This window comes from Vanacampus margaritifer, chromosome 2, assembly GCF_051991255.1.
Source record: "Vanacampus margaritifer isolate UIUO_Vmar chromosome 2, RoL_Vmar_1.0, whole genome shotgun sequence".
Taxonomy (NCBI): Eukaryota; Metazoa; Chordata; class Actinopteri; order Syngnathiformes; family Syngnathidae; genus Vanacampus; species Vanacampus margaritifer.
Genome location: NC_135433.1, coordinates 22300729 through 22325924, shown reverse-complemented (window position 1 = coordinate 22325924; position 25196 = coordinate 22300729). Strand labels below are relative to the sequence as shown.

Sequence of the window (25196 nt, the reverse complement as noted above, 5' to 3'; positions counted from 1 at the left end):
AAACTGAAGACCTTACAACAACAGTGCCAAATATACGGCCCGCGGGCCGGATCTTGCCCGCAAAGGGGTTTAATTCGGTCCGCGAGATGATTTTGTAAAGTAAAAAAAATTAGTAGTCGGACCAATTAATCAGATGGCCACAATTAAAACATATAAATTCGTAATTTCACAAGCAATCCTCAGATGAGCAGTGCAACTTGTACATGGAATTGCCCTAGATTTCATTATTTTACACACCACCTAAAGTTACCGTTTGTTTAAAAAAAATAAAAATAAAATCATAGACCGACACAAACGTGTTAAATACGACACAAATTCAATTACTGGGAACATAAACACATATGACAAGGATTCATTTTCTTATAACTTCATTAACTGCGCCTCACAATGCATTCTGGAAACAATATATATGCAAAACAGGTAGCTACAACACGTCCGGAACTCATACATTTGCATTCATGTTATTTTATGGAACAATATAATTAAGAGTTGAGACCCGTAATGTAGGGCTGGCCCACAAATAGCGAAAATCTGCGAATAATTGACGGCAATTATTTTTAAGTTATATACCATGATTTTACCGATCTGGCCCGCTTGGTAATATCTTTTCCTCCATGTGGCCCTTGAGCTAATATGAGTTTGACACCCCTGCCTTACAACACCAAGATGCACAGCAGCAACATGTTTGCCAAGTGAATTGCCTCAACCTATTCCCTCCTCTGCACCAGGTCGCAGGTGCTCCACTTGCCCGAGAGGGAGACACAGATGGACATCCTAGAGGAAGACGAGGTCTCCCTCCATCTGCTACCAGCCTGTCCTGTTTCCCTTCTCTGGTTGACCCCGTACAGACGGGGACGGGGGTGAGGACACAAACGGGTCAGCGAGCGCTGCGCCTCATTTATCATCGGCCTTGACCAGGCGGGTTTAAGATTACGGGGGGGATTCTTTTTTAAGATCGTTGTTTTGAGAGCAAAGGGTGGAATGAAGGTGACATACTCCGGGACGGGTTATAAATGAAACATCACAAAGCACAAAGACTGTGTACTGCTTTATACATTAGAAGGGGTAAGAGCAGCATTGCAGGAGGAGGACAATCCTACAGGCCTTGCTTGGAGAGACGAGTTGCTAGTGAAGCACAAAATAACAAAAACAAAAAAAGAACTGCCAGAGTTCGTTAAAGGGAAACATATTTGGGACGAAAAAAAAGGAAAGGAGTTTTAGCTCAAGAAAGAAAAGCTACCTTTAAGCCAGGCTTATAGGTTTTTCTTCGAAAGAAAAGACTTCTGTCTCATTACCCGTATGAAGGATATGGGAAACTGTTGTCACATAGAGGACAACTTGTTCCACTTTGAATATGAACTTGTTTACTTAAAAAAAAAAGAAAAAAAAAGACTTCTGTCCTTTCCACCCATATATTGCCCAAACGGATGAAGAATATGGGAGATTGTTGTGCCATGTATGACTCAATTTTTTTTCAACTTTTAATATGAACTTGGATGTTTTTGTCTTCATAAGAAAGGGGCTCTCGTTTTCCACCCAAAAAAGCATAGACATATGAAGAATATGGGTGTTTGTTGTCACAAAAAGGCCAAAGCCAGTAGTTGAATTTCCTGCATATCCTTTCATGTTCATGTACACATCCTTAAGAGCCTATCTTTACATCACAAAAACATTGCATTTTAATCGGAATGCACAGACTGTTGTGCAGGATCAGAGTCGACAGGAGGCGCTGCTCTCCGATCCAGATGACGCAATTTTTCCACGAATTGTGTGCATGTTATTTTAAGACAACAAAGGCATCCTTATCTCTTTTTTCCCCTTCTGGATGTGAGCACAAACATGATGATCACAGACTTGTAATATTAGATTTGACAAACAACATGTGGTTGGCCATTCGCTTTTGCCAGGTCAGCTTTTTGTTTTTTTTCCAGATTTCCTCAACAGAGAACCTGCTGAACTCGCCGTGCATAGAGGTGCTACTGAAAAGATTGCCTTTAAAGATGAAGCATCTTATCACAAAACATATTTACATTGGTAGGAGCAAATTAGGCAAAGGAATATATTGCCAAAAATAAGATTGCTAATGTACACAGTGGTTGTTGACAATGATGAAAAGTGGAATTTATACAGCTGGGCCCGGTTGTTCAAAACTCGGTTATGTCTTTAACCACTGGTTAAGTAGATTTAACCTACCGTTAACTTTAACGGCACTGTTATCTTGTTGTTCAAAACTCTGTTAACTTTAACCGGCTGTTAACTTGCTGTTAAAGTTAACACACCTAGGGACCTCCACTAACTTTTTAACAGTGATAAACTCTGTGTTCGTGCCTTATGCCGCCTTCATGATGCCCGTTGAGTGCAAGAAAAAGGGAGTCTATCGAGGGCTTGACTTTGACATTGGTGATTATTCTGATGAAGAGTTACGCGCACGCTACCGCTTAGCGTAATACAATGCCAAGTCTCATGCTGAGTCAAAAGAGAAAGAATAAAAATTTGTTTTTTAAGATGAGTTCTAAAAATGGACAGAGAGGGGGCTTCCCCAACATTTAGTGGGAGGTGATTTCAAAGAGAGGTTACCTGTAATGTTTCTTGTTTGCTTTCACATCAATAATCAAAAAGACAACAATTGTGAATAGTGGCTAATTATTTACGTTAAATTAATTTAAATTTAATATTATAATAATATTTTGTAATTAATTTAATTTAAAACAGTAATTAAAAATATTAGTAATCATTATAAGTATTAGATTAAAAAAATACACACATATTAGAAGTATGTAAATACAAAAACAAGACAAATAAAAGCAATTCCATCAAAAAGCTTAAACAAAAAAATACAAATCAGTCAAAAATACAATTACGACAAGAATATCAGAAACAAAATCAAACAAAAATATGCAATATTCTTTGCTACAAAAAAATTGGCAAAAATACAAAAATATTACACAAACTATTTGCTTAAAATAAAAAAAATAAATTATAATGAATTAAAAAATAATGATAAATTATTTCACAAAAACTTGCTTCAATCATTGATTGAATAACGTTTGTTTGGTTGGTTGTTTGGATAGTATCTATTTCTTTCGCCGACCCGAAAGTAAACAAAAAGAGAAATTGTGGGACATATCTGTGCTAACCTGTGCCGTAAACGGCACGGGTAACTTTAACGGTGCCGTTAACTAACAGCGTGACTAACCATGTTTTGAACAATGCATATTTAACGGTCGGTTAGTTAATGGTGGGTTAAGAATTTAACCAGCGGTTAGGGGTTAAAATAACCGAGAATTTAACAACCGGGTCCTGGTGTAGAAAGAGTGTGCACCACATTAACAAGTTTAACTTCAACGTTTTTCCTTATGAGGTGTCACCACACTGGACAATGAAATGGTTGTTTAGGCTGAGAGTAAAGCACATGGACGTACTCTCATGTAAATAACATTAAAAGGTAAACCACAACTAGTGCCAAAATCCCCCAGCCCCCCTGACCTGCTGATATTCCTGGCAGACGTCGGGTTGGGCCAACGTGTCAGCAACCTGCTGGAGATGTGGTACCAGGAGAGGTTTGGGGCATCCTCCCAGCACGGCACACAGCACCATGAGGGCGGACCACGGGCGGGCGGCGGAGTAGGGAGCGTTGACGTGATCCAGGAGCAGCTTGAGGAAGACCTCTGGTGCGACGAAGGTACCCAATAGTTTAGCAGCGGCCAGGCACTGGGGGGATAGCAACGAGTCAACACTTGTGTGGCAATTCCTTAAATACTGCTTGACACAGTGAACAACACTTCCCATGGCCCCTATAGAAATGAACACATTACCCTCGACACACTCCTGTTAAAATACAAGGCTTTTAAGGCCATCAAAATGTTTGTTGGCACTAGAGATTAATTTACATTTTTTAAAGCGTTAACTCGGTTTTATTTAATTACTGTTACGGCCTATAACCTCTGCTCACGTCACATGTGCAGCCGAATTTCGAGGAGTCAGGAGCGTGCAGATGGAAAAACACAGGCTTCAGGTAGTTTTATCATAAGTTTTACTAGCTTAATGCTTGTTGGACAAATCTCCATTATTTTGCACACTTTGCATACCCAAATTCAAATAGCATATTAGTTTCGCGTAGCATCTCAGTGCAAAATACACTGCTCAAGTTCCTTTCAGGGGGACTTGCAATTGCAAATCAAACCTGCTGCTGCGCGTGGGCACAACTGACTTAGTTATAGTTAAGTAGTAGTTAAGTGAGAAGTTTTAAGAATTGTTTCTATAAGAAAAAAAGATGCCTGTAAAGCTGAGTCTGTGGTATTTTACAGTTGTATTTTACAGGAGAAGAATACAGTGGACCCCTGCAGGATATGGAGGACCAAAACTGGCAAAATAAATGAGTAAAAGCAAAAATAAAATTGGAAAGAAAAAATATAATTCAAATATTAAATAACGAAAAAACATGAAAGTAAAAATACACAAATAAAAAGCAAGATAAAAAATAAATATGAATCTGGAAAAAATATATATATATAAACATAAATGGAATTAAATATCAATCAATCAATAAAAACGCTCTGCTCTCATATTTAGTTGCTTCATGCTGCAAACAATGTCAGCATGAAATGTGTCATGAAATTTTATTTAAATGAGGGGGCAGTCCTAAGTGTGTCTGGGGTTGAACTATTCACCTAATATTTATACACGCATGTCATTCTCTGCCCGTGTCACAGCAAGGTCTGAGAATTCACACGCACAAAACAATGAACCTTGTCGTTTACAGAAACTTGTGTGAAGTTGTCAAGCAGCTAGACATTGAAATCACAAGTTCTGGTGGCAGTGGACAAGTTGGTCATCCATTGCTGGAGCTCTCCATGCAAGCCATCGAGACTTCCTTGTTCGCTGACCAATTCTCACTTTAGTGAGTCAGAATTCTGAGAATAAAGTCTGAATTCTCACTTTAAAGCTACTGAACGTAGAATATTCCATTTCGAATCGCTACGGCCACCTGCTGACTAAAAATGAAACTGCACATACAGTTCTTCACATACACACCATGCACATTACGTCACAGGGCGCGGGAAATTCTAACCCGAATCCAGTCTGAAAACTATTGGCCAGAGGCTTGCAGGAGTACCCATTGTGAACAGCAATAGTGTTAATCTACTAATTACAGTAGAAGGCATTTCAGTCATGAATGGTCAAATAAAAAACTTATTGTAAAGTTATTTTTGGGGAAAAAAGCTACATATTGCAGCTTTAAAGTCAGAATTGTGACAATTCTGACTTTAGAAGCCAACTTTGAAGTAAAGTTGGCTAACCATGTTTTTGAGTAATACAAATGGCTAAAACCATTTTGAGTAATACAAATGGCTAAAACCATTTTAAGCATATTTTCGTTACTTTTAACGCAACCCTCCCAGATTCTTGGTTTGACCCATAACACCGCCCTTGACAACGAAAATGCTTTTCTTCGACAACCTTCGGAAATCTTCGGAAATTACATCACACCGGGGAGTTGTGAGGGCAGTCAGCCATTGTACTGTATTGTTGATTGTCCCCTTGCATTGCTATTCGGTAAGATGACACGGCGCTGTGTGGCGGTGTACTGTTCTCAGTCAAAACAAAAGTTCTATCAGTGGCCAAAAGATAATAGGTCCTGTAAATGGACCACTTTCGTCCGTGTGGGAGCATTTCTGCTGACAGAATGCGAAGCTGTGCCGACATCTTGCTTATAAACAGGAAATCCGGCCCTGGTGGAGGACTTGCAGGCATGAGAACCCGATGTGAGTCTATTGGGTTCTCATGCCTGCCAGTCCGCAATTAGAGCCGGGTTTTCTGTATATAGTACTAGAACCTATGGTGTCATTGCTTTGGCTTCATGTAATGGAACTGCTCGACTCGAGCAAGTTACGTCACTATAACGTGAGTACATTGTTAAATACTTACATAAAATACAACAGAACTCAGTTTTGCCCCACTGCCCTTTTAAAAACGTACACTAACAAGTGAAAGCATGCTACCTAACACGGTAGGTAATCTTATAGTGCTAATTTACAGCACGGCACAACATCGAATTTGAAACAATAACGCTAGACTAATAACCGCAGCGTATATATCTTACCAATCTTCTAATCTCGATTAGTCTCGTCTCCACTCAATGTCAGGTTGTCCAGGCAGAACCTTTTCAGCGTCCTGATCAGCATCTGGCTCGTACATATATGGTCCAACATATAACATGCCAACCTCCTCCAAATCTTCAAAGACTTGGATCTCCTCATTTAAGCTCGACATATCGCTTTCTGAATCCATTTTTGACTGGCTTTGTATACTTTCTGTATTGAGCTCTGCCATTGTTGTCCCCGGTGTGACGTATCACTTCCAGGTTTGTCGTCGCCAGGCTCTAACTTCGGAAAAACTATTATTTTGTCAAATATACAAAGTATAAATAAATTTTCCATGGTTTATTTTTTGGACAATGTTTAATTACATCACTTGTTACCCTTTTTTGGCATTTTATGAAATTACTTTAAAATTGGTCTTTAAAGTCAGAATTGTGACAATTCTGACTTAGTCGGAAATCTGTGATTAAAGTCAGAATTGTCACAATTCTGACTTTAAAGTCTAAGATTCTAACTTTCTAACTTTAAAGCGAGAATTCTGATGATAAAGTGAGTATCCTGCCAACCTTTTTTTCTGTCTTCATTGGCACTAATCCTCTTCTGTATATATACGGTTTATTTTCACTCTTATTTATTTACTTTTGGGGGGGGCATTTTTGGTCCTCCATATCAGGAAACCGCAGCTTATTCGCTTTTTTCAATGATCAGGACCATTATCAGCCTCCTGCGGAGCTTGCTGATGTGCAAATCATTTGAATCAGCTCTGTTAGATAAGGGAAATCTCTTAGACATAGGTGTCAAACGAGGGCCGCAGTCCTGCAGGTTTTGGAGGTTTCCCTCTTCCAACACAAGCTGATTCAAATCAGCAGAATCATTATCAGGCTGATGAGCTGATCATATATCAGCTGTGTTGGAGAAGGGAAACATCCAAAACCTGCAGGACTTGACACCTATGCTCTAAGACATGCAGCACACCGACGGGCCCACGAGGACCAGACTTTGACACCTGAGCTTTAAAGCCACAGTAATTTCATATGGGAAAAAGATGTATCGACTCACATTCTGGACTACATCCTTCTCAGTGTCGGTACAGGACCGGTAGAGGAGGGCCAAAAGAGGCTGGAGGTGCTGCGTGCTGTGGTCCTCTGCATGGAGCAGGAGCACTGACAGCAGCTGCGAGGTTCTGACCCGAGTAGCAACCAGCCAGTCGGTCAGGTCCTGGCTGATGGCAGGCACAAGTCTGTACAGGTTCCTCACCACCAGTTCTCTGCAGCCTAGACCCGGACGCTCCACTGGGGGAAGAGAGGAATCATTGCATTGTTTAACTCTTTCTATCATGTAATGCCTAGCAACAGGTGACATGACAGAAGTCTAAAAAGGTACATTGTCTGACATGAGCACCAGTCATTATTGAGGAATAGTAATTTAGAAATACCGTAGCCCCTTAAATATTTTTTTCTAATATAGCTCAATAAGTCGCTTTTTTACACAGCGATCCACCAAAATTGTCATGTCCGAGTTGCAGTAATGTGAAAAAAAAGGCAGGGAAATGCCAGCTTTTACAAGCAGCATGAAAAGGGGCTAGACAGGAAGCGTGAACTAAAGGAAAATAAATCAAACTAGTGCACAGGGGCAGGATAAAACAAGCCCTTTTCTGGTTACTTCTCAGTGTTCAACAGTGACCTCTGCACACTGGGAGGCCCTGCAAATTTATGACGTCCAGAAAGAAAAAGACAAAATAAAAGCAAAGGGGAGGGATCCTTTCCTGTCCTGTCCCCAGGCAGAGGTTGTATTTGTGGCAGTATTTGCACAAGCTAAGCGCGTGTAGCCCTTCCACACACACACACACACATATATTTAACCTGGCAAGCTGTAATGACCATGTTCCTTTTCACACTTGTTTCGAGGCCCACCAACCCCCACACCCACGGGACATACATATCTACGTCCAAGCCAGTGCTTCCACATAAAATCAAGTACTTGCATGTTGTTGTTGTTTTTTTTTAACTGTGTTACAACCTCGGACAGCTATAAATAAAACTGATTTAAAGCAGCCACAATGGTAAAGTTCGCTTCTTTACTTGAGAATCCTATTTTACTGGCGTGCCACACCCTTGCCTGAGTGACCGCCTCGCGACGCTGCAGCGGTACTGACCTCCTGCTGGGTAAAAAGGTGGAGGGGTGAGGAGAAAGTCCATCTTATCTTTGAGGTCGTCCTCGTTCTCCTTCTCCCACTGGGCGCCAACCTGCTGCCATAAATCAGCCGCCAAAAGACTGCAGAAAACATTCAAGGTCATTGCGAGGGCCAGCAAACAAGATTTTATCAATTATTTATTTATTATGTCATAATACAAGGTTTTTCAATCATATTGCATTACTGGTATATATAATTTTTTTTACCCTGTTGCCTTAGCAAATGAGGTTAAAAAATATGCTTTAGAATGAAGCAAATGAAGGCATACCTTATTTCGGGAACCTCATCCGTGACACCGCTCAGCAGGAGAGGGGTGAGTTTGTGGAAATATGAGTATCTGTCCCTTAAATTGAGCAGCCAATCGCCGACAATTACAGTCACAGCTTTTCTCACCTGCAACAAGGGGGGGGGGGGGGGGGGGGGGGCATGATTGGGTTTATAGTGGGCTTAAACAGCAAGTAGCAATGAGAAAGTCTTTGCAAAAAAACAACCTGCGGAGAGTCGTCAAACAGCCTCTGTGCCAGGTGAGACAGGACATCGTCCACGTTTTTCCCAGTGCCGTGCTGAATGACCGCCCCGGTGGCCTCGATGACAGACACCCTCACCTTGGAGTGCTGATGAGCGATTGTCAGCATAAGAGGCTTCACCAGACTCTCAGCCTGCATGTGGAAATGCTCTGTAGAGGCAAAAATAGAGTGACGTATAAGATGAGGCTTTCTTTTGTAAAGCAGACATAAGATGAAAAAAAAAATATTCTAAATTGTTGGGTTATAACATATTTTCCTGATCCAGAAGTAAAAGCTACAACTACCCCCACCAAAATAAATACATAAATAAATACAAATAAAAAATCTCCCAATCTGTCTATGATATGTGACCACATTTCATTGTTCATTGTTTTTAGACATTCCGAAGTACTTTTAAACCGAGCAACACCTTTTTAACATAGACTTTGTAGACATCCTAGTTTCATTTGGATGCTTACATTATTTTAGTTTGGACACAGAATGAAAATATTCCACAAAAACTACCAGGGTCAAAATTATTAGTCCCCCAGATCTCAATAGTCAATTGAACATCTTTTTTGCTGGATAACAGCTTGCAGTCATTTGTTGTAGTTTTCAAAAAGTCTCACACTTCTTTAGAGGAATCCCAGCCCAATTTTCTTTGGCTAATCTCTCAAGCGCCTCCAGATTTCTTCGGGCATGGGCATTCTGCTTTAGGTCACCCCACATATTTTTAATGGGATTTAAGTCGGGGCTTTGCGCAGGCCACTCAATTCCATTCACTTTGGTCTTCTAGAGATAGTTCGTCACCAAGAGAGTCTTATGTTTTGGGTGGTTGTCATGTTGGAAGATGAAACCATGGCCCAGACCCAGTTTTACTGTTGACTGCTTAAGGTTTGCCTTCAAAATCGCCACATAATTTTCTTTGTTCACGATTCCGTTCACCTTGATCAAATTTGCAGTTCCAGATGCACTGAACTGAAAGAAGCATGCCCACAGCATAATACCCCACCACCGTGTTTCACTGTGGGGACGGTATTCTTTGGGTGACATGCCTCTCCCTTTTTTCCCCAAAGAAGTGTCTCTATTGCCAAAGAGCTCTATTTTAGTCTCATCAGACCATAGGACATGCTTCCAGTATGCACAATCCTTCTTCAGGTTGTCCTGAGCATACTTAAGTCTGTCTTGAAAATGTCTCTGTCTGCAACCTGGCAGTCCATTTCTGTGCAGAGCTCAGGCAATTGTCTTCTTTGAGACTATGATTCCTGATGTGGAAGTCATTCATCAGTTTCTTGGCAGTTGATCTGGGGTCTTTAGACACATCACTCACTAGTTTTCTTTCCAGGGTCTTTGTATTCCTTTGTTTCCTACTTCTGCCAGGCTTGTTCTGTACTGTGTGTCTGTCGATTCAACGACACACATTATTTTCTCACTCCAGTTCTTGACACTTGAAAATGCTTTGATAGCTTTGTTTACCCTTCTCCTGCTTTGTGTGCATCAAAAATACTTTTTCTCGAGTCCAAACTGATTTCTTTAGTTTTCGGCATGGTGATTTCTCAACGGACAGCTCAATGACCCATACTGAGGCTTTTAAACGATTTTTTAAACTCAAACTTGAGGGAAATCCCCCGATTCACCTGATCACCTTTAAGCACATCACCTGTGATATTTAATCACATCACTGCACAGAAGTGGTTTGTGCAATGACTTAATAAATGGTTATTTCATAAAGAGGGGTAATAATAATGTCCCAAGTTGTTTTTTCTTGATTAATTACATTTTGGTGTCAAACGATTAAATTCTTTAATTAGATCAATCACAACTTAGAATTTTATTAATCACGATTAATTGCTTGATAAAAAAAGGCTTTTTAATCAAGATCCCCCCCCCCCGCCAAATATGAAGAACACCCGTTATGTGTTAATTCTCCAACCTCTCTAATTGATCAAACACAACATGTGCTACCTTTAACATAGCCATCCGCTGTCACGGTAAAGAATCATCTATGGTCAAAATTAATTGTGCGATTAATCTGTGTTTATTCATGATTAATGCAATATTTTTTTTGTGATTAATTAATCAGTTAATGCTTTAACTTTGACAGCACTAGTAAAAATATAAATAATTTGTGCCTTCTAAAGAGAACTAGTTTGTCCAGAAATGTTGTGTTGAAAATTTCTTGCTCTGTTAAAAAAAATGACTTGATAAAATCTGGAATAAACTTCACATATCACAGGAGGCTAATCATTTTGTCCTCAACTCTATGTACAGCATTGCACTAGATAAAAAATATATACACTTCTTTTTGCATTGTGTGTTTGCAATGGCATTCCGCTAGTGGACTTTTGTGAGCCACAATTATGCAGTTTAGTCAAATACAGAATGTGTAAGCCTCTCTGTTATGTTACGTTTCAACTGGGAGCACTCGAAGCAAGTACTTGACCTCTTTAATCTGCTGCTTGATGTCAAGTGTGAAAATATCCCGTGAAAATATCCAAAACTTTGAACAGTCTCAGTCTTTTTAAGCACTCCTGTCTCACTACAATTGTGTAGGCTTGTTTCTACACGGAGTGGTGCTTGAGTTTGTACATTGTAGTAACTAACATTGGTCTGTGCAGATAAATGGAAAAATCACAACAACGCTTCAAGAAACAGATGCTTCAACTTCTTATTTGGCATTTTTTGTAAATGAATTACTTGCGTTATTTGGATTACTAGTTTCAGCCTATGCCCGCGGTTACACGCGCACACACTCGCTAACAATTTCCAAATTGCTGTTACACTTGCCGGCAAGATGACAAGAGCCAGCCCACTGTTATACACGCACTTGGTGCAGAAATGAGAAGCAGCCTTGAAGCCTCGCTTGTAAAGCACAAGCTCCGCCTCAGTTGACATGGTAACCAAAGCCAAGATGGTAGCTTTGTTTTGAATTGTGAAAAAAATGCATCTATCTTCTTCCGCTTATTCAGGTTGAGGGGGCAGCAACTCAAGCAGGGAAGCCCAGACTTCACCATTTTTGATGGGATGTAACATGTGTCTAGTGAAAGAGTGAATAAACCTGTTTGCTGGCCAAGCTAAACGTGTGTTAGCATTAGCCAAAGTTTTACTAACCTGGCACACAGTTGGCAAAGTTGACAATGCATTTGCAGCTTTCTCTTTTGACATCCGGGAAAGGGTCGACCACGGTTCGCTGCAATATGTTAATCATTTCGTTCAAATAAGGCGCCAGTTGCTTTCCACACACCTCCACCATCAGAGTCAACATTTCCGTAGCGGACAAGCGAAGCTCCTCCGCCGGCTCCAGGATCTCCTTCTCCCCGAACCGCTGAGCCAAGCACGGCATAAGATAAGGCAATGACTCCTGCGGTTCGGGGACGCAGCGAATAAATTCACTTATTAAACTAATGGCGATTTCTCGGCATCTTTCCATCGGATCTGACAGGCACTTGAGGAGAGGCTTGAGGAGGGCTGAGAAAATCTCCTGTTGGACGAGACCCGACAGCTTTTTATCCACTGTCTCCCTCTTTATGGACTCAAGGGCTCTCTTTCTCGTTGTCTTGTTGTCGTCGCCGAGACAGTTTAAATGCCGGGCGAGTCCTCGCAAAACTTCCGAGGAAACACGGTCCTCACCCGAAGCCATCGCAGCCATCTTTGTTATGGTCGTTATGGCAACCAAACAAACGCGGGGTTTGCGTCACTTCCTGTTCAAAACAGCAAAACTTTATTGAGAAATTACTAACGTTTGAATGACGTCTTTATGGACAATTTTAAACATCCAGGAAATTATTTCCATAATACAACTCAATTACGCAATGCAGTGCACCTCCCATCAGTGATGTCTTAACTCGGGCCTCGACGGCCAGAGTCCTGCAGGTTTTGGATGTTTCTCTTCTCCAACACACCTGAAGCTCATCAGCAAGCTCTGCATAAGCCTGATAACGATCCTGTTCATTGGAACAGGTGTGTAAGAGCAGGGAAACATCCAAAACCTCCAAGACTCCGGCCTTCGAGGAACTGAGTTTGCACAACACTGCCTTACATGGTGCCTTACAACGGTCTATAGTATTGCTTTTGCCTGTGACTAAAGTAAACCAGAAAACTTGCTATAAAATGACAAACGACATTTCATTCTTCAATTTTGAAATCCAAATATTCCTAACAAATCAAATTCAAACGATTTTTAATAAGCGGAGCGATTCCTTTACACTGAGTAAGACTACCAGTTTGAATTGTGACGTAATTGTGACACAAATCGGAATTACCCATTACAATTTATGTTTCGTGTTAAGTGAGTCATGTGTTAAATGGCGGCTGTGGCTCAAGAGGTAGAGCCAGTGTCTCAACAAAACAGCATACCCGTCAGAGTAGCATAAAAGACAATTCACACACATTGTTTCCAATGCCATTCTCACTGGTGTATGAACGGTGTGAATGTTTAGTGGTGGTCGAACTGGCAGCCACGCTTCCGTCAGTCTGCCCGAGGGCAGCTTTTTTTGTGCTGTGGCTACTTATGTAGCCACCAGTGTGAATGTGTGAGTACATGAATAATGTAATGTATACATTGTAAAGCGTCTTTGAGTGTCTAGAAAAGTGCTATATGAATCGAATGCATTGTTATTATAAATATTCAAATAGCAAGTAATTGATGGTTCTCTAAAATTGCTTTTACTCCTTCTTGATGGTTAGCGTACATAAATATAACAGTTAAAACATGTTTTACATCATTCTTTTAATTAGTTGAAAACTGAATCCCCACCCCGCACACCAGTACAGGACATTTGTTAACTACATAGTTTTATTTAACTTTAAAGTACAATTCATTTGCATAAATTGTCTATGACTTGTTATCAAATACTTATTTAACTATAATTATTATTTAACTTTTATAATGCATTTTAATTAAATCAAAATTTAAGTAGTTTTGTGAATTCCTTTATTTAAGTGCAATTGTACGTAATTGTGCATAATCTTACGGCTTTGTTCTGTACTTTTGTTTGTCATGATGGTGATATTTGTCGATTTTTGAAGTGAAATCTCTGTAGAAATTGCATGTGAATGCTGAACGCTGGATGAAAAATTATGGGACAATTATGGAAAAATGTCAAATGATATTGAATCCTTTGGAATAATTGCATGATATTGAGGGATATTGATGTTTTGGCATATTTGCTTGTTCATCTCTATGTGCCCTGCGATTGGCTGGCAACGAGTTCAGGGTGTACCCTAACCTTGCTCTACAAGATGAATTCTTGCAGTAATTCTGAGCTCACAAACTCCCGAGATAAATCTTGTACTTGTACCGAGCCCGTTGATTTCCACCGATCCGAACAACTGGTGGTTCAGACCAATCACAGAGCATCGTTGTGTTTGGGGCGTGTAATGTAGCTGTGACGAAATCAGTAAGCGCGGACGCCGGGGGAAACATGGCCAAATGGATTCTGTTCTTGCAGAAATACTTGCCGTTTCCTTCATTATTATTATTATTATTATTATTATTATTATTATTATTATTATTATTATTATTATTATTATTATTATTATTTAATTATTTATATTTATTAGATTATTATTATTATTATTACTATTATTATAGTTGTGACCAAGCCATTTCAAATAAAATACTGCCCACGGGTTCTTTTAACCCCTGGGCGTTATTTGACCATTTTTTGGCTTTTTGTTGGTTCTGACCAAGCCATTTCAAAATAAAATAACGCCCAGGGGTTTTAAAGTAATTGAAGGACGAAAAACAGTGGAATAAGATCACGATATACAGTATTGGTGAAAAATGCACATTTGTGAAAATGGGGATTTTTTGAATGTGAAGTGAATGAGTGCAACATTTTGTATTTAGGACGGGAATAAATTGTTGAAAGTTTCATTGGAAATTAATGGCATCTTTCTTTTTTTGAAAAACACTTTTGTGTTAAATGCGGACATTTTTGTGATTGTAATTGGTCGAGAAATGGGGAAGCAGTAGCCTTCACACAATAACGGTACAACAAGGATAGAACGTGGACCGTTCCCTTTAACAGACTGACAGGCGGAGGTTGCGGGTGCCTTTGCGGCTGGGATGTCAAGTTGACGTCATCGCCATTGACGCAGAGCACAGCAGCCGCAGCAGCAGGGGCAGCACCAGCATCCGAGCTAACAGCAGCAGTGGTACCTTGCCTGGCGCCCAGCCCACCCATACGACAACACTTGTACTGTTCGAGCATCCTTCTTTTGGCGTTAACGGTAGGAACAGCAGTGAGAGTCGCGACGACATTTGTATGTGTGTGTTAATAATGAACGGCCCAGGCCTCATTTTTTGGTTAGCCCGCAGTCGTTTCCCTGTGGTTGTGTTTTAGTTGCAGCCGCTCAACGACTGCGTTGTAACGTACGTACAGAGAGTCGTGTGTAGCTACCGGTTTTGTGTACATGTGCTGCTGCTGTTGTTCTCTTTGCAGTCATGCAACGATGAATAATGATTTATTATGCAGTATTGTCATACGTGTGATTTCCTTCTTTTGAAGCTTGTCCTAGCATTAGCATTCACCTACTTTGGCTCATGATACACCCTCTCATGCAATTTTATTTTATTTTATTTGTATTTTTTTATTAATTTTATGGGCACCGTGTACATACATTACCCGTGTCAAACACATGAAGAGATGCCTGTACCAAATTTAGCAGAAAGCTATTGCCATCAGTAGTCCAGAACACAACATAAACAAACAGAAACCCCGGACTGGGGCACACACCAACACAGGCTCAAATTATATTCAATAATGTACCACAAACTCGTAACATATACTACCAGGTTTCTAACACAGACTGAACCAGATTATGTCAAAGTAAACAAGTAGTGTACCTTTAGATGGCTATAAATACAGTACATACATACTATTCCTAATATGGTGTAAATATGTTTGTATTATTCATTATTACCCCCATTAATTGCCTATAATAAAAATGCCAATAAAATGGTCAAAACCTACAGTGTGTGAGAATAATAACAATGAAAAATGACAAACTCTACAGTGTGAGACCAATGCTAACATTCTTGTACATTTATTCATTGTTGACAACAAATATGTTTGCTTTTTGTTCATTTGTCAGAAGGAAATTTGAGTCATTGCTGCTTGGACTTCGACTCAGTGTTTTGATGAATTTTAGAGGTAGCAAAAATACTCAAGCTGTGTTTAAGTAGTACAGATACTTCCGTAGACAACTACTTGGACTGATTCAACTCCTTTACACAAATAAAAGTTAAAATTTTGTAATGTAGTAAGTACAAAAACAAACATGATTTTTTTTAAACTGTCAAATACATATTATACCTGTTTTGATAACTTCACATGATTTAAAAAAAAAAAAAGACCTAATGATATCAATTGAACAAGTACAATTTACCTGTATGTGTCTTTTCAGATTAAAGGAAGAATTTTCGAACACCAGTCAAAGCTGGTGGTTTATATTCTGGCGCAAGACGCAACCTATTTGCCAGATATCATTCTTGGAGTTGACAACATCAATAAAAAATAATCCTTTCAGATAGGGCCGTGGATGGTCAATATCGTGTTTCCGTATCTGTTGCATTATCGTCATTATTGGTCCCTTGTTCCTGTTCCACCATGTCAAAGCTCTCCCTCTTTTTTTCTACGTGATGAGACCCTAAGATCTTGATCAAGATCTCAAGTGCAGTAGACTTGACTTTTCTCTATTTACATCTGTATTTCATGTTGTTTTGCCATCTGTGGAAGTTGAAAAAAAAAGTAACAGGCGTATTTTGACAAAGGAAGGAGTAGAAAATACAAATATCTGTTGTCAAATGTAAGTTTCCACAGATATAAATATCGGTATTAGTGCCATCATCTTACGTCTGTACTCGGAGACATAAAAACTCATACTATGACAGCCGATACAAGTCTGTCGTATATGTAAAAATAAGTCCACCCAGCCAAGAAGATTTCAAATATGTGGGAAACACTATATATATATATATATATATATATATATATATATATATATATATATATATATATATATACTAGGGGTGTGAATTGCTTGTTACCTGGCGATTCGATTCGTATCACGATTCATAGGTCACGATTCGATTCGATACTGATTAATCCCGATACGAATCTCTACATTGATTATTGCGATTTTTTTAAAAACTGTGTGTGTGTGTATATGTGTATATATATATATGTGTGTGTGTGTATATGTGTATATATATATATATATATATGTGTGTGTGTGTGTGTATATATATATATGTGTGTGTGTGTATATATGTATATATATGTGTGTGTGTATATATATGTATATATATGTGTGTGTGTGTATATATATATATACTGTTTGAGGCGGCACGGTGGCTGACTGGTTAGCGTGTCCATGTTCTCCCCGTGCTTGCGTGGGTTTTCTCCGGGTACTCCAATTTCCTCCCACATTCCAAAGACATGCATATCAGGTTAATTGAACACTCCAAATTGTCCATAGGTGTGATTGTGAGTGTGGATGGTTGTTCGTCACTGTGTGCCCTGCGATTGGCTGGCAACTTTTTCAGGGTGTATCCCGCCTACTGCCCGAAGCCAGCTGGGATAGCCTCCAGCGCCCCCCGGACTGGTCAAACAGGTCAAAAGTTTCAATTGAAAACATTTATAATTTTAAGGGAAAACTATGTTGATTTTAAATTCCATGGTGTCAACAAATATCAAAAAAGTTGGGATAAGGCCATTGTCACCACTGTTAGGCATCCCCTCTTCTTCTTACAACAGTTTGCAAACTTCTGGAAAGTTTCTTCAAGTTTAGAAATAGGAATGCTGTCCCATTCTTGTCTAACACGCGTCTAACTGTTCAACTGTCTTGGGCTTTTTTTGTTGCATCTTCTCCTTTATGATGCGCCAAATGTACTCTACAAGTGAAAGAAGTGGACTGCAGGCTGGCCATTTCAATACCCGGCCGGATCCTTTTCCTACGTAGCCATGATGTTGTAATTGGTGCTGCATATGGTCTGGCATTATCATGTTGAGTGCTGATAACAACTTGGGTTGTCCTTGTCCTCTTTAGTCAGTATGATATAGCGCCCCAGTTTTCCACAAAGAACTTTAAATCGTGATTCGTCTGACCTCAAAACAGGATTCCATTTTGCCACATTCCATTTCAAATAACCCCTGGCCCAGAGAAACGCCTGCGCTTCTTGGTCTGCTTTAGAAATGGCTTCTTTGTACTGTAGAGTTTCATCTTGCAACGGCGGCAAAACACATGTAGACTGGTTAGGCGAACTCCCACGCACCCTCGAGGACCCTGCAGAGGGTGAAAAACTGGTCCACTGTTCCACGGACAGGACGAGAACCTCACTGTTCCTCCTGAATCCGAGATTCGACTTCCCGACGGACTCTCCTCTCCAGCACCCCTGAAAAGACCTTACCAGGGAGGCTGAGGAGTATGATCCCTCTATATTTGGAACACACCCTCCGGTCCCCCTTCTTAAAAAAGGGGACCACCACCCCGGTCTGCCAATCCAGAGGCACTGTCCCAGATGTCCATGCGATTTTGTAGGGGCGTGACAACCACGATAGCCCCACAACATCCAGAGCCTTTAAGAACTCGGCGGATCTCATCCACCCCCGGGCCCCTGCCACCGAGGAGTTTTCCAACCACCTCAGTGACTTCGAACCCCGAGATAGGAGAGCCCACATCAGAGTCCCCAGACTCTGCTTCCTCAAAGGAAGATGTGTCGGTGGAATTGAGGAGAACTTCGAAGTACTCTCCCACCGACTCACGACGTTCCAAGTCGAGGCCAGCAGTACCCCACCTCCACTATACACTTGTCAGCTGCCTCCGGAGTCCCACAGGCCAAAAAAGCCCGATAGGACTCCTTCTTCAGCTTGACGGCATCCACCAGCGGGTTCGAGGATTGCCGCCGTGACAGGCACCGACCACCTTGCGGCCACAGCTGCGATCGGCCGCCTCGACAATGGAGGTGTACGCGTAGCAAAGTAAAGCCGAGCGAAGCCGAGCAATGCGGTAGTTGAGATGATGCACTGCTCATTTCCAGTCAGATCATGAATACTCCCGGAGGTGCTCCATACTCGCAAGTGCATTTAGATTTTTCCACGACAATATTCTTCGTCATGGGCCCAAATAAAGACAACAGTGCTGGTGGCAGCACAGAAAAACATGCAGTGCTCCAAACCACAGTGGAATTAGGAAGAAGATTATCGCGTAGTTGTAACTACTGTGACTAATTCTGTAAATACTGGCACGAGGACCTCCCTTAGCTGTTCAACAACGTGCCTGACGTTAAACAACGCATGCAAGGACCACTTGGTAGTCTAACAATATGCCCAATGTAAAATACACAAACTCGGCACTAAACTAAAGCTAAAAATAACATAGCATTTATCATCCACTGATGCCATCACACCACAACAGGTAAGGTAAGGTATTTTTATTGTTTAAATACCACACTGTACTGTAAATGTAAAAATATAAATTAAAATAGGAATTTTCTGTTTTTGGATGTTGGGAACGGATTAATTGCATTTACATTGTTTCCTATGGGAAAAAAAATGTGGCGGCCGTGGCTCAGGGGTAGAGACGGTCGTCCAGTAACCTGAAGGTTGGCTGTTCGATCCCCGCTCTCCCCAAGTCATGTGTCGTTGTGTCCTTGGGCAAGGCACTTCACACACATTGCCTCCAGTGCTAATCACACTGGTGTATGGAAGGTGCGAATGTTTGAAAGGGCGGCACGGTGGCTAACTGGTTAGCACTTCCACCTCCCTGGGCTTCGGCCTTCCTGGGTGATTGTGAGTGTGGATGGTTGTTCGTCTCTGTGTGCCCTGCGATTGGCTGGCAACCAGTTCAGGGTGTGTGTGTGTTTCCCACAGATTTGAATTTGGTATCTGAACAATTGACTTAACTTCACACTTTTTTGACTTGAGACTCTACTCGAGAGCGAAAGACTGGGGACACGATATGCGACATGATGAGGTGTATACAAAGAATACAGTTGTCTACACTTGTAGAGCCAATCCTTCGAAACTGGCCGAAATGACATCACACTTTATGATTGGTAAAATTTGCACAGCATTTAGGTATGGAGGTAAATATGGTGCAAAAGTATTTTGTACCTGTAAAAAAATTGTAGTTGTATTAAAAAAAAAAAATCGTACATGTAGAAAATTATACATTTGTATCTGTAGAAGTCGTGATTTGTAACTGTAAAAAAAATGTTGTACCTGTAGAAAAAAGTGTAAATTTGTATCTGTAAAAGTCGTGATTTGTACCTGTAGAAATGTCAACTTGTAGTCAAAGAGGTCGCCACTAGGAGTCCCAAGTGTTTTTTCTGCTGCTGTCCAGTCACGTGACTTTTGCACCAAATTTCTCGCTACAGATGGTGCAAAACGATTTCTACTTGTAGAGCTCCGTGATTTGTACTCATAGAGAAGGGGGCGGGCTCTGGAGAGATTAAGGCGGGCTGAAGCTCAACCTCATTGGTTCAGCAAACGACAGTGGGTTGATCTCAAATGACGCCACATGGCTACGGAGCATGTGTCTAAATTGACAAGGCTGTGGGGCTCCGGGTGGCGGAGTGGTTACAGTCACTTGTCTTCGGTGCAGGTTGGCGTTCGCTTCCCCGCCTGGGAGACCATATATGTGTGTGAGTGCACCAAAAAAGAAAGAAAACAAATTCACAAGACTATTAATAACGTGTGTGTAGTGTTCAGAATTTGTTTTATGTATTCTGTTGAAATTGTTTAATAAAGTTATATGAGGGGGAAAAAAAATTCACAAGGCTGGGCCATCCAAAAGCCGAATTTGTCGGCTAGATAACGTCACTCCTGGCGCGACTCGACAACACTCACAGACAGAGTCATGAATGGAGTGTCGGTCAATGCGCTACCGACAAGCAGTATTGACAATCCATTTTTTAAATCTTTATTTAGACTTACAGAATTGTAGTGAATCCTTAAAAGAAAGAAGTTCCTTCAGAAAAACAATAAAGGTCGGCTTAGTCTCTCCAAATGTGCATTTGTGAATGAAAAACTTTGCCATAATAATCAAGTTATTCAATGTAAATTGTTTTACCTTATTGTCCATTATTACTCCAAATTTTACATCCATGTAAGTTAAAGACACAGGGCCCAAATCATTAGAAACAGTCCATACACAGAAGCTGTCCCCCCAAAACGTTGTAAAGATACAAGTAAAAAAACAAGTGTTCTTCTGTTTCTATGTTATTGGTGCAAAAAGTACTTTCATTGACAATCCGTGCTGTCGAGTCACGTCGGGAGTGACGTCATGCAGCCGACAAATTCGGCCTTCGGAGGACCCAGCCTTGTGAATGTGGACACAAGCTCTGTTGGTTTGGAATTTCGAACCTTGTGCGTATTAATGAGAAAACTGTGGCGTCATTTGAGATCAACCCACTCACTATTTTTCGCTGAACCAATGAGCCCCCTTCTTTACGAGTACAAATCGTTTTGCACCATCTGTAGCGAGAAATTTGGTGCAAAAGTCACGTGATTGGACAGCAGCAGAACAACCACTTGTGTCGCCAAGTGGCGACTTCTTTGACTACAAGTTGTCATTTCACGACTTTTACAGATACAAATTTACCCTTTTTTCTACAGGTACAATTTTTTTTTACTACAACTACATTTTTTTTCACAGGTACGAGTTACTTCTGCACCATATTTACCTCCATATTTATGGCATATCTCTCAACGAACTCTACATTTTTGCTCTTTGCAATTTGAGTTTTTACTATGTTTTTGTCTGTGTTGTCTCAGGGCTACCCTATTCTATTTAAAACTTCGGCAAAAGGTAATTCCTTTTATTGAAAACAACAGGAAAAGGCCTAAAAGTCCAACATCATCTCCCCAAATTCTGTATTTACGTAGTTCTCCTTTCTATGTCTGTGTGCCCCTCCAGCTTCTCAGTTTTATCCCCCACCCGTTTCGATTCTGCTTTATTTCTTTCCCCTCCCCTCCCCTCCTCTCATGGTCCACCCTGTTTTCTACCACAGAGATAAAAGATAAGATGGCCACCTCCTCCTCCTCCTCCACTCTGGACGAAGACGAGAGTTTGAAGGGCTGCGAAATTTTTGTGCAGAAGCACAACATCCAGCAGATCCTCAAAGAGTGCATTGTCAACCTGTGCATCGCTAAGCCCGAGCGTCCTATGAAATTCCTGCGGGAGCATTTTGAAAAGCTGGAGAAGGTTGGTGACCAAACTGAAAACGCTGTGTGTCGTCTCGTGACTTCCATCCATGTAGTTTGACTGTTCAGGTTTCTCAGCATCTCGGTTAAATCCGTCTGTTGTGTAGCATGTGTGTAACTTCCCACCGTAGTGCTATTTATTGTTCTTCCCTTGCTTATTTGATGCAGTAACAGCACTTCATATAAATACACACATAATGACTTAATTGGGATGATTTCACAAATAAATCAATGCTTTTTTTAAAAGTACTGTAATGTCATATTTTTATATTATATGCATACAGCAAGTCCAAATCCTAAAAATTAAATAATATAACAATACAGAACAAATATAGGCTACATAAGTGCCCTACAAAAACATCAAAATAAACTTTACTCACTTGGTTAGAACATAACAAGTGCCGTGGAAGTGGAAGAAATATAATAAATTGATTTTAAAGTGTGAGTCAGTGTTTCCCATGTCTGATAGGAGTGAAAGTGAAGAAAAGTAATGATAATTTTCATTTAAATATCATCTCAATGTCATAATTGAAAGTTAATATTGAACATTTAATCAAATATTTAATGGGTAAAAATATGAAGAAGAATTAAAATGTTATTTATAATTCCTGATTTAATAACAAAGTTTGAAAATGGGAAAAAATATAACAATAATTACAATGTGCCTCTAGGAATGAAAATGTGATTTTCCAAGTATTTCAATGATCACCCTATCAAGGGTAAAAACCAACAGTGCTCTTATTAATATGGTAGGAAAGTTAAAACTTTATATTGCATAATGGGGAAGACGGCATAAAGGCTTTTCCCATAATTTCATACATCATCGACAATACACTTCTAACATTTATGCAATTGGTTTATTACTGATTTGGCTCTCTAACATGGTGTTATGTATGTGCTTTTTGGTTGTAATTTTGCCCATGAGAACATCATGAGATGATTGTGTTGACACAACAGGCTCCACTGTTATGCTTCACGGGTGTCAAAATAGCTTCTAGGAGTTGTGAGCGTCAGATGACTTTTCTGTGGCATACAGTAAGTGAATTTCTTACATTAAAAGAAAAAAATCTAAAATAATACAAATCCTGTTGCTTAAAAGGAGTTCTACCATAAGAGAATTTAATTGAAGTAGAGTGCTGCAGATGTAATAGAGGAGGAATGTGAGGCTGTATAGTAAAAAAGGCTGCTTCATGGCTGACAGTATCATTTGTGCTGTGTAGGAAATTGACTCACTTAGGACTCACAATCCTCACATATAATTTGCCCTGCAACTAATGATTGTTTTAATAATTGATTAATCTGTCGATTGTTTTATCAATTAATTGATGAATCAGATGAAAAAGAACGTTTTCATTTCCACCATTTCCATAAGCACATGCTTTATTTTGACTCAACACAAAGATAAACTGTCTATTTTCACGGATGACTGCAGCAATTGGAGAATTTTTACTGCTGAGAAGCTCAAGTCCTGAGGACAATTAAAAATTTAACCAGGTATCCAAAAGACTTAATTCAGTATCAAAAATAATTATCGATTCATTTGATAATTGCTTAGTTGTCAATTAATCAATTGAACGTTGCACCGCTAAATCTGAGCCGAAGTTGAACTTATTGGCCGTAGTTCCAAAACAAACGTTTGCTGCTCATCTCCAAGACAGCACCATACCTACAGTGAACTGCGGCGGCATCATCATGCTTTGGGGCAGTTTTTCTTCAGAGGAACTGGGGTTGTAGTAAAGCTGGAGGGAATTATGAACTGATTCCAAATACTGTACTGTAGCATGAGTCAGCGTTGGCACACAAAACCTTTCAGGTTTCTGCTATAAAGAAAATGTTCAACCACATTATTGAAGTTACTCATTGTTATTTACCCGCTTGAAAATAGTTCATGTTTTTTCAATCAAGTTGTACAGGAGTGGGTTGCTTTAACAGTGATTTTGGTCTCATTTTTTATGCCACAAAATCCTGGCATTTGAAAAGGGGTGTGTTTAATGTTTATCAAGGGGAAGGCTTTAATTTCTGCAAATGTTTTTTATAATATCACATAAAATTAGATTTTGAAGAGAGAAATATCTCCCCAAATTATTAATGATTGACACCTCCTGAGCATATTCAAATCCTATTTCTAACAAATCATCTTGCGTTTTCAACTGAGTTATTATCTTCAAATTAAGTCAGATTTGTATTTAATATTCCAACTACCATTAATCTTGATACCAGTCCCAACTATTCATTGCTTTGTGGAGATGACTTACCGTACTGTACTGTGATGGGCCATTGTTAGTGTAGTGAAGCACAAAGATCACTTTTGTGCAGCTGTTGCCCTGGGTGTAGTCCTAATGTTGCCCTGGGTCCGTCCCATGACCCAGAACAACAAATAGACCACCAATAGATGAACTGGCTGTCATCTGACTGTGTTTATGTACGTGTATTGTTGCCATGTTGCCAGGAGCAGGGTGTTCTTTTTAATCACCAGTCAGCAGTGCATGCAGTGACCCGGGCTGAAACCTCTTCTTTCACTAGCTCATCTCAGGCCCCTCCACACAGGTGAATGTCAGACCCATGGACTCACTGGTGGTCCCTCTTTTCTCTTCCATCATCTGTCCATTATTCTAGAAAGATGTGCCTTGCATGAAACACAAAAATTGCAAAGGCGTAAAGTGTTTGGACAAAAACAGTGAGGGGAAAAATTCTAAAGTAGAAAAAAACTCAATATTAAAGGGGAAGTCAACCTTAAACATTTATTGACAATAATATATACAGTACAGGCCAAAAGTTTGGACACACCTTCTCATTCAATACATTTTCTTTATTTTCATGACTATGCACATTGTAGATTCTCACTAAAGGCATCAAAACTATGACAACAACTATGACAACTAACGAACAACAAAAAAGGAGAAAATAATAAAATAAGTAAATAAATAAATAGCCAGCCCTTTCTCTGATTACTTTTTTGCACATTATTGGTATTCTCTGGATGAGCTTTAAAAGGTAGTCACCTGAAATGGTTTTCCAACAGTCTTTAAGGAGTTCCCAGAGATAAGAATGCTAAGAGTATGCATAAAAGTAACCAGAGCAAAGGATGGCTATTTTGAAGAGTCTATAATATAGAACATGTTTTCAGTTATTTCACCTTTTTTTTGTGTTAAAGACATAACTCGACATCAGTTCATACCAGTGA

The 25196-nt window shown here is 40.0% G+C and overlaps 2 protein-coding genes across 2 annotated transcripts in view; one reads left to right on the top strand and one right to left on the bottom strand.

The window, feature by feature from the left end:
- The window catches only part of dnaaf5 (dynein axonemal assembly factor 5), a 34087-nt gene extending 21619 nt beyond the window's left edge, over nucleotides 1-12468 (bottom strand). The window contains exons 1-6 of the mRNA XM_077555723.1: nucleotides 11913-12468; nucleotides 8787-8971; nucleotides 8564-8688; nucleotides 8257-8375; nucleotides 7161-7393; nucleotides 3487-3711 (exon numbers count right to left, since the gene is read on the bottom strand). Of these exons, the coding sequence (XP_077411849.1) occupies nucleotides 3487-3711; nucleotides 7161-7393; nucleotides 8257-8375; nucleotides 8564-8688; nucleotides 8787-8971; nucleotides 11913-12450 (1425 nt within the window). The 5' untranslated portion in view covers nucleotides 12451-12468. The remainder of the gene's footprint in view (nucleotides 1-3486; nucleotides 3712-7160; nucleotides 7394-8256; nucleotides 8376-8563; nucleotides 8689-8786; nucleotides 8972-11912) is intronic.
- Nucleotides 12469-14891: 2423 nt separating this feature from the next.
- Nucleotides 14892-25196, top strand: part of prkar1b (protein kinase, cAMP-dependent, regulatory, type I, beta) — a 74264-nt gene continuing 63959 nt past the window's right edge. The window contains exons 1-2 of the mRNA XM_077558277.1: nucleotides 14892-15035; nucleotides 21820-22013. Of these exons, the coding sequence (XP_077414403.1) occupies nucleotides 21834-22013 (180 nt within the window). The 5' untranslated portion in view covers nucleotides 14892-15035; nucleotides 21820-21833. The remainder of the gene's footprint in view (nucleotides 15036-21819; nucleotides 22014-25196) is intronic.